General features: G+C 42.3%; 2 protein-coding genes across 4 annotated transcripts in view; one reads left to right on the forward strand and one right to left on the reverse strand.

Annotated features, from left to right (window-relative positions):
* smurf1 (SMAD specific E3 ubiquitin protein ligase 1) overlaps positions 1–2,635 on the reverse strand; it is a 19,684-nt gene extending 17,049 nt beyond the window's left edge. For 2 of the 3 annotated variants that reach the window (XM_032537641.1, XM_032537640.1), the window contains exon 1: positions 2,359–2,634. In XM_032537641.1, the coding sequence (XP_032393532.1) occupies positions 2,359–2,413 (55 nt within the window). In that variant the 5' untranslated portion in view covers positions 2,414–2,634. Of the gene's footprint in view, positions 1–2,358 lie in introns of all 3 variants that reach the window. The other variant, XR_004335325.1, reaches the window with a different exon arrangement.
* A 3,505-nt stretch (positions 2,636–6,140) lies between these two features.
* The window catches only part of LOC116703499 (myosin-16), a 20,886-nt gene continuing 17,026 nt past the window's right edge, over positions 6,141–10,000 (forward strand). Inside the window, exons 1-9 of the mRNA XM_032538261.1 lie at positions 6,141–6,317; positions 6,431–6,574; positions 7,497–7,653; positions 8,126–8,153; positions 8,260–8,368; positions 8,501–8,593; positions 8,727–8,790; positions 9,043–9,141; positions 9,744–9,847. Of these exons, the coding sequence (XP_032394152.1) occupies positions 6,153–6,317; positions 6,431–6,574; positions 7,497–7,653; positions 8,126–8,153; positions 8,260–8,368; positions 8,501–8,593; positions 8,727–8,790; positions 9,043–9,141; positions 9,744–9,847 (963 nt within the window). The 5' untranslated portion in view covers positions 6,141–6,152. The remainder of the gene's footprint in view (positions 6,318–6,430; positions 6,575–7,496; positions 7,654–8,125; positions 8,154–8,259; positions 8,369–8,500; positions 8,594–8,726; positions 8,791–9,042; positions 9,142–9,743; positions 9,848–10,000) is intronic.

Raw genomic sequence — 10,000 nt, forward strand, 5'->3', positions numbered from 1 at the left:
GTCTAAAACAGCCATACACACTTTCACTACTTTCTTCTATCATAACTCGCAGAAGAAGAATGACTTATTACGTGATATTTTCCCACAATTACATATTACATTGTCCGAAAGAACGAGATCCAGGGTACATGCGGCCGAAATGGGTTTCCTCAGGAAGGTGGCTGGCGTCTCCCTTAGAGATAGGGTGAGAAGCTCAGTCATCCGAGAGGAGCTCGGAGTAGAGCCGCTGCTCCTTCGCGTCGAAAGGAGCCAGTTGAGGTGGTTTGGGCATCCAGTAAGGATGCCTCCTGGGCGCCTCCCTAGGGAGGTGTTCCAGGCACGTCCAGCTGGGAGGAGGCCTCGGGGAAGACCCAGGACTAGGTGGAGGGATTATATCTCCAACCTGGCCTGGAAACGCCTCGAGATCCCCCAGTCGGAGCTGGTTGATGTGGCTCGGGAAAGGGAAGTTTGGGGTTCCCCGCAGGAGCTGCTGCCCCCGCGACCCGATACCGGATAAGCGGATGAAGATGGATGGATGCATTACATTAGTTAGTTAGTACTGGACCTATAATTATACTGATGGATGGTATTATTACGGTACTTCATCAACTAGGGCTGCAGCTAAGGATTATTTTTGCATTGTCAATTAAAAAGAACAAAATCCAAGTCACGAAGATTTTCAGTTTACTAGAAGATAGGGCTGGGCGATATGATAATATATACCTTAAAACAAAACAATATCAAATTGTCTATCGCATGTATGGACTAGTGTAATGGCCAAATTGCGGCAATATTTGTTAAAAGTAAAACATATGTCAAGCCATTCTGAATTAAGTATTGTGGTGCGGCGGAGACTTCCCGGCCTACAAATTGTATTCTACAGACTACAGAAAAAAGTCTTTGTTTGGTACAAATCCTCACAAAAATCACACTATAATCATTTTATATATACTTTTCTTTAAATGGTGATACAAAAGTAATCATTCCCTCCAATATCATTAATCATATCAGTCAAAATATTCACAAAAGATATTTTCCTCATATCGTGCACCCCTACTCATGTCCTCCTGGATCATTTTTTCATTATGAGTACTTGCACTGGACCTGGAAATGTTGCTGTTGGGAGTCTGGATAACTGTATGTGATACTGGCCAGTACAGATAAACTTGACCTTAACTGAACTGAGCATAAAAAGGGGAAAAAGTAAGATATGTCAGTCTTATCTTTTCTCAAAAACGATGCTCTGCTCTTTCAAAATCCAGTTTCAGAAAAAAAAGAGGGTCAGAGTAAGCCAACAAACATACAGCAAGTGGCACTTCATCAGCATTTAAGAAAGCACTTTTACTCAAAAAACATCCATCACGCGCATACACTTGACGTGCCCTCTTGTGTGCATACAAACCGCAAGAAGAAATATTTAGTCCGCCGGCAAGCACATTTTGGTGTGCGTTTGCTGAACTTCGACTCAGAAGAAGGACAAGGCGTCTGCCCAGCGGCCCAGAGTGGTCATTTCCATTTGAATAGAGGCCGCTTGGTGCCCAGTGGGGTTACATTAGCTACAGTAAAAACCATTGTTCCAGCTGTGTCCGTGTGTTTGTGTGTAAGAAAGAAAGAAAGAGACTCCTATATACCCTACAGAGAAGAGCCTGACCCCAAAACGAATAAAAATATTTGAGCCGAATAGAGGATGCCCAAAAGAGCAAACGTGTCAAGCTTCTCTGGGTAAAGATAAGTTCAACGAGTCAGACATTTGTCTTGCTACAGCTGACACAGCAGCGAATGCCTGTCAATACTCATGGATATTTTATGCTAGCATGTCAAATCTACCAAAGATTGATTTTACACATAGGCTGTAGTTCGACATTAGCTTTTATCCGGGGTACAGAGCTCGTTGCATTTAGGTCAAGCTATGTGTTCGGCTGGTCAACCCAAAAACGGGTGTAGCTAGCAAGCGTTAGCGGTCAACGGTAACTACAATGTTACTATGAGCTAGCTAGCGCTAGCTAGGAAATAAGTGTTAGCAATCGATAAAGTTCCTAAACGAGGTTTTCGGGAGTCGGTGTTTCCAATCACCTGTAAGCAGCCAGACTAGATGGCTTCCTCAGCTGTGAAACACACATGATAGTGAACAGCTTCTTGACTGTCCTCTCGGTAATTTGGTTAGCATCTCAGCTAACAAGCTATATGTGCTGCTGTGTTTGCCACACAAAAACCGGATGTTTGGGCTAACAGCAGAGACGAGAGCCTCAGAGACCCTTCGTGGTGTCTTGTTAGGTTTGCTAATGGCAACACTTTACAACAGCGGTTTGTAGTTAATACATTTAGCTCCAGTTAAAACATGCACCGTAAGCGCTTTCTTTCGGTGTCGTTTTTTTTTACCTGTCAGTCGGATTTTGATGCTGGACCCGTTCCTCCGAGTCCCAGGATTCGACATCACTCCGGGAAAACGATCACTCAAACTTCCCGTTGGAGTCTCCCAAAATCACCGTTTCACCACTTAATGGGAACGCGAACAACTTCAGTTTAAAAACATGCGGTTTGTTTTTGTTTTCTTCACGGGCAAAAATGTATTATTTCATCGCAAAGTCCTGCGCTCTTTCGAAATCCAACAACACGGGAGAGCATTTTCGGGCAGGCTCAAGCACGTACTGACGTCATGTCCTTAACGGGTATAACGTTACGGGCTCGTGTCCGTAAAGCGTGGGCATGCCCGTACGAGATTCTTACATTGAAGCCTTCAAACCATAAATACATGTTTTATATCAACGTTTGAGACGTTCAGGTTTGCTTTTATTTCAGCTACTGTATCCCACATATTTGTAAAAAAAAAGAAAATCCAATGATTCGGACTATTCATGTCTATTTAGAGAACACGTAAACACAATCTAGTGTGTTTTTATGATTTACAGACAACCACACTCGTTTGGTTAAGAAATTAAAAAAGCAGTAGCATAATAAAACTATCCAATCGAAAATCAATGCATTTTTTGTGTCTATGCCTGTTTTCTGTGTTCTCCCAGTCTTAATAACTTCTTTAGTACCACCAGCCCCTGGATATTTGGTCTCAAAATATATTACTAACCAAGGTCTAGGATGTTATGCATCCTTTTGTTATGGTTATTTTCTTCTTCTCAGATTATCCCCCACAATCAATCAATTTCAGATGCATGGCTATTATCAATAATCTCACCATTTAAGAGCTTGTGTTTGCTGTTGCCTACATTTCCCTCCCAAACCTCGGATTTCCATTTCTCATTTGTACTCAACATTTTTGATTATTTAACTGCTCCATAATATTAAGTCCACATTATTAACTTCATCATCAGGACCAAAATTAAACCAGCACAGAGGCTGTAGCAGTGATGTTGTTTGCAAAGTGAATTCATTTGAACACTCAAAGGCTTTTCAAGTATCTGTGGAAACCAAGTGAAATCAACTGTGAGTTATCCACCAGGTTTGTGATCAGGGAAATCAATGCAGGCAAACAACAAGACCACATGGACAGGGAAAAGGTTAATGTGATTTTAGTTGCTTCTTGGATTAAGAGGTTAATGTTTGGGACTGTATGTATTTGAATTAAATGCGGGTACGCGGTAGATTAGTCCCAACCCAAAAATAATTTGGTCACAAAACGTCACAACCAGCATTTGAAAATTAAAAAGTTTGACCTGATGATGCTTGATGCTAATGTTAGGCGATCACCAACCCATCAAATTGATGTTGAAGCCATGCCTCTAGCACTGCTAAAAAGTCAATGTGAGGACAAGAATACAGATGAACTGTTCAGCAGAATAATGAGAGGGTGTCCCTTATACAGTTACTATTAGATATTGGAGCTTTAAATGCAACAAGATATAAGACATCATATGTAGTGAATTGTTTAAACTGCATGCATGCACAGTTATGATGGATGATGATAACATTGTAACCCTAGAATACAGATAGCACATCAACTCAAGTTCAAGTAAATACATAGGTCTACTTCATCTAAAATGATATGAGAAAACGTTTGTGAGGATTGTAAAGTAAGGTCTGGTCTGCTGAAGGTTGAGGGGGAATTGGGATGGCAGGGATAATGGCTGGAGGGATTTGGCTCTTTGGCAGCAGTGGGATAAGCTACAAGGCAGCAGTATTAGCTGGTGGAACAATGGACCCTCTCAACAGCCTGTTTACAGGGCACGGGAAATCCACATTAGCAGTGAAACACACACACACACACACACACACACACACACACACACACACACACACACACACACACACACACACACACACACACACACACACACACACACACACACACACACACACACACACACACACACACATGCAAGGTGCCAGGTGGAAGTATTGATTTTGAGATCCTTCAGTCTTCCTCTTCATTAAAGCATTTTGAATTGCTCTTCTTCCCTCGTTTAAATTTTCTTTTCTACAACTGCCCTAGATCTAACACACCACAGGTGGCCATGGTATCACCAGCAACAGACACACGCACACGCACACGCACATGCACACGCACACACACACACGCACACTCACACACACTCACACTCACACACACACACACACACACACACACACACACACACACACAAATTAGTTTATCCCTCTGAAATGCTCATGTACAGCTGTTAGTATGATTATGGGATTATGTTTGTGTGTGTGTGTGTGTGTGTTTGAGCACATGTGACTACATGGTGTGTGTATGTATTCAATGTGCCAATGGAACCCCTGAGACCAACTGAGTGTGTTCACAACTACTTAAATAATTCCAATCATAGAGACAAACTTAGTTATACCCCTGGGACACGCACACAGTTACAGTAATGAGGGTGAAGTCATTCTTTGCACAGAACACTTGGGAAATCATATTGGGTGACCCAGTGTGAATTTTTTCTCACAAAATGAAAGTAGAGACAAGAACGGGTTAAGAAGAAATTTAAAGAAAAGAACATAAAGAGAGACAGTGGAAGCGAGGGACGTCACACATACTGAGAATCTGTGTCATGCCCAATGAAAACTGATAAAAAAATACAAAAGCTGAAAAATGTGCAATTCCTTTTCTTTTTTAGAGAGTTTTGAACGAGTCAAATCCATTACCTCTCCCGACGTTGATTCTGTGTGTGTGATCAGCGTCAGTCTGAGCCCCCTTTAGGGAACAGGATCACCAGCTGCCTCAATTCTGAGGAATCTAGTGAAAATTGAGGCGGCATTCTAGATACTATCAAGACAGTGAGGCTAAAAAGAGCGAGCCAGCTTTGGTGGACGCAACAGTTTTCTTCTCATCATGTGAGTTGCTAGGGCACAACTCTTTCATATTTGACCTAGAATCAAACTCTGTCTCACAGTCTGTCTCTACAAGGGACTGTTTGAAGAGAACATATGACACACATACCCTGCCATAGAGACCCACATACCCTGCCATATACAGAAGAGTTGCTTTCATTAATGGCGCATCATATATTTTGAGTCAGTGGTTTGAAATAAGGCAGTCGTAGAGCAACAGATTGAAGAGAACGGGAGACTGTTACGAGAAAAATGGTGCCATCTATCCCTGGTTTGATGATTAAATGGCCAAAGGTTTTAATTTAAGGTGTGTTCATCATCCCAATTCTCACTTGGCGGCACAGAGAGAAAGCAATTGAAAATTTCAGAGAGGCACTGTGGGATGAAAATTGAGGTGTGGGAGGGCGCAGAGGTGGAGAAGATGGATCAAGTGATGTGGTGAGGAAAGGAGATGGTTTCAGCCTGAGTGATGGCTTTCCAGGGAAACCCTAAATGGACGGAGGCAGGTTGAAAAATTCCCAGATCCCCCACTGCCATGTAGATCGGAGGGATGAGACCTCTGGGTGATGGCTGGTTTCAGATTTGTGACCATATCAGGAAGGAGAAGGCCTGATATAAAACAGCACGGCCTCAGCTCACAGACCCGTATTCTTCCTGAACGTACCCTCTACCTTCTGCATTGGTGAGTATCTTATTGTCTCATACTGTATCCTGTTTAACTGAAGGCCAATGTCCTTTCTCTTACTTCTAACACTAAAACCCTGATTTCTCTCCATTGCCCAGCCTCTAGGTGAGTGAGCTTGTCAGTTGGTAGGTGTGCGTTGGTGACAGCAGCAGCAGCAGCAGCCATGCCATACAAAGGTGAATGCGGGGACGATGTGGACCCCATGCCGTTCCTGGTTCCCTCAGAAAAGGAGCGCCTGGATGCTATGAATAAACCATACGACATCAAGCGCTCCTGCTGGGTCAAAGATGAGAAGGAGGCTTTCATCGCTGGGGAGATTCAGTCTGAAGATGGGGACAAAGTCACCATCAAGACCACCAAGAACACTGTAAGACTGACGCTGCACTTGTTTTGTCTCAAGGATTTACATTTATGAAGTAAAAGTGAGCTGATTGTTATAATCATGTCATTTGTGATTGAGTGATTATCCTTTCTGGTCAGACTGTGACTGTGAGGAAGGATGATGTCCATCAGATGAACCCTGCTAAGTTCTACCAAGCCAGCGACATGGCCAACCTAACTTTCCTCAACGAGGCCAGCGTGTTGGAAAACCTGCGCAGCCGCTACGTCAGCATGAGGATCTATGTAAGCCCTACCCAAACCTATTCAAAACCGGTAGAAAAACTTTGCTTTTTGCCCTACATAACTGCTATGTTATTATGTCAACCAAAAGCTGAATGGAGTTCAGCACCCATTTTACCAATACATATCACTTTATTAACCATGTATGGCACAACTCAGCCTATGAAAATAGTTGCACTATATTTTCTGTGGCTTTGTAAGGAATCTTGACTGTAATATCCCCAATGATGTCATGATGATCTCATCAGCGTTATTTCAGCTTGGGCCAGGAAACAGCAAATTTTTATAAGATAAGTGGGTATGTGGAGTTTGAAAGACACAGGCAGGGTGGGTCTAATGAAAATATGCTACACGTTGCATTATAGAAAATGTAGGATTCCATGTATTTGGTGCGATACAAAGGTCTTAAAGTCCCAAATTTTAGACTTTTCCATGAATAGCACCAGACCTTTCTCAATAAATGCGTAGTTTATGTTCACTATAATCACACAGGATCTCACCAACCCCATTCACCAATCCTTTCAGTTACTGCCATCAGGTCGACGCTACAGAGTCCTGTTTAAGGGAAAACATGTCTAAAAAATCCTTCGTCCTCACTGCCATCCCCACACTGAATCGCCATACATAGACGCCATCAAACAGCTCCATTCAGGCTTCTTCTTGCACTGTTTTTGCATTTTGAACATGTTTGTACAGTCACAGTTATTACATTGTTTCCACATGTATCCCGATGTTCTTATCTTATCTTTATCTATTTATTTTGTGTCATTTGAGCCTGCCAGACAATAACGTTTTTCTAATCTCATCTTATCTGGTCATAAAGGTGCTTATGAACCAGATTTGTGTTCACGTTACTGATTTTGTTGATCATTTTCTCCTGCTGCATCCTTCAAATCCTTTTCATACGCTCCCTTTCCACTTCCAGACTTACTCAGGCCTCTTTTGTGTGACGATCAACCCGTACAAGTGGCTGCCCATCTATGGCGCTAAAGTGGCCCAGATATACAAGGGGAAGAAACGCAACGAAGTTCCTCCTCACCTCTTCTCCATCTCTGACAACGCCTACCACGACATGCTGATGGGTGAGGAGAGGGCAATGGCGGGGGGGGGGGGGGGGGGGGGGGGGGGGGGGGGGGGGGGGCAATTAAAGTGCAGGGAAGGAAGATATTTTAATCGGTCATAGGTCATCGATGGGTGAGGGGAGGGAGTTGGCAAAGACAAGAGATAAGCATGCAAAAGGTATGTGGTGATTTGGGATGAACCCCCCTCGAGATGAATTACTTGAAAGTCATTAGACAGTTCTTTATGTGGAAAGAGGGAGTGGGGCAGTTGCCGTGTAATCAGTGTGGCTTGTTCAGGGAGCAGAACAATATTTGAAGTTATAATATGGCATCAGGGAAGAGGTGCCAGCTGTCTGGGTTCTTGGTACATGCTGACAGAAAACCTCAGCAGTCCTCTGATCTGCTCAGAGGGAAATCAGCGGTAATTATTCTCGTCTCTCTCGCACTCTCTCTTTGTTTCTTCTTCTGCCCTCTTCATGTCCCACCATTGCAGAGCATGAGAACCAGTCTATGCTGATCACGTAAGGACAACATGTTGTTTTTGTTTGCACGTCCCATACAAATACAAATACAACCTGCATGTCTCACTGTTGCAGTGTTGACACCTTGTTTGTTTCTCCCCTCCAGCGGAGAATCTGGTGCTGGCAAGACGGAAAACACCAAGAAGGTCATCCAGTACTTCGCCAACGTTGGAGCTTCTGGGAGCAAAGCCTCTGACTCTAAGGTGTCGTTGTGTGTGCACAGGCATATGTTGCTTTTCTTCTTTGACAAAATCATGCAAATCATGAAAAATCATGCATTCTCTTCTCTTCTCTTCTTTTCCCTTCTCTTCTCTTCTCTTCTCTTCTCTTCTCTTCTCCTCTCCCAGGGCTCTTTGGAGGATCAGATCATTCAGGCTAACCCAGTGCTGGAGGCTTTTGGCAACGCCAAGACCATCAGGAACAACAACTCCTCACGTTTTGTAGGGACATGTATAAAATAAATCATCATCAGATCTTTTTTTTTTTTACATCGTCAAATTAAACAATGAATGTACATGGGATGACAACAGTACAATCAGCAAATTTGTGAGAGTAATATCTGTGTCGTTTTAGGGAAAGTTCATTCGCATTCACTTTGGGCCGACAGCTAAGCTGGCTGGTGCTGACATTGAGAGCTGTGAGTGGATTTCATTGATTGATTTTATTTATTTTTTATTATTATTTTGGATAAATACCAAGTCTTGTTTTTTTACATGATTTGTAAAGTAAATTAAATAAGTCTTGTTTTTTTACATGATTTGTAAAGTAAATTAAATACTGATATCATCATGTTGAAATAACATTAGCTGTAACAGGAATATAATTAGCATCCTTAAAAACAGCTTGTCTTATTGTGTGTGTGGTGTTTGTGTGTGTCTGTGTGCTCCAGATCTGCTAGAGAAATCAAGAGTGATTTCCCAGCAGGCTGCTGAGAGAGGATACCACATCTTCTACCAACTCCTGTCTGGAAGGAAGCCAGAATTCATAGGTGAGAAAATTAAAGCTGCAGTGCGTACCTTTTTTTATATTACTGAACATCTTTTACGTTCAAGCCGTTGCCAAATAAGTTGATACAAAGCTAATTAAGACTATCAGCTCCACACATCACTCTCTGTACGTCTTAGAGTGAAGATAATGATTGTAATCCTCCATGTCCTCCTTGGCTACTGGCAACTGTGTGGAGCAGGGGTGGGGGTGGTTTACGGAAGGCTTGTGTATCATGTGGACACGCTGACAGTTTTGCCCTTTACTCATTTGGCCTGAGATTCCTTTTACTTGTTACACCAAACTTAATTTCTAATGGAACAAAAGAAGAAATTTGGTGTGAACAATTTGCAATCAAACGTTTTACAGATTAAGATGAGACCATGTATTAGTGATGATTATATACAGTGAAATACTTAGCTAAAGTAAGGGATAAACTGTTGAACTGGCTTGGAAACCACTGTTAATATGATCCTTTCAGTTGGTAACAATATCTGTTATTGTGACCTTTTTTTGTTTTTTGACTGTCCAACTCCGTTATTTTTAAATGTACTTCATAAAGAAAGTTGAGTATTATTAAATATTGTCTTACTGTATGTCTTCCAGAGGCGCTGCTGTTGAAGCCTGACCCCAAACAGTATGTGTGGGTGTGTCAGGGAGTCACAGTGGTAGATAACATGGATGATGGGGAGGAACTGCTGCTCACTGATGTGAGTTCACAGTTTTCTGTGTGATTCATGTTATTATAAGTTATTCATGCTGTGCTTGGTATTTACATCAGTAATAAAGACTGACACTTTGCATGACCGATGAGAAATTATACAAATAAGCCTGTTGATGGTGCTATTGCCTGTCTTTGTGTA

Source organism: Etheostoma spectabile, chromosome 15, assembly GCF_008692095.1.
Source record: "Etheostoma spectabile isolate EspeVRDwgs_2016 chromosome 15, UIUC_Espe_1.0, whole genome shotgun sequence".
Lineage (NCBI taxonomy): Eukaryota > Metazoa > Chordata > Actinopteri > Perciformes > Percidae > Etheostoma > Etheostoma spectabile.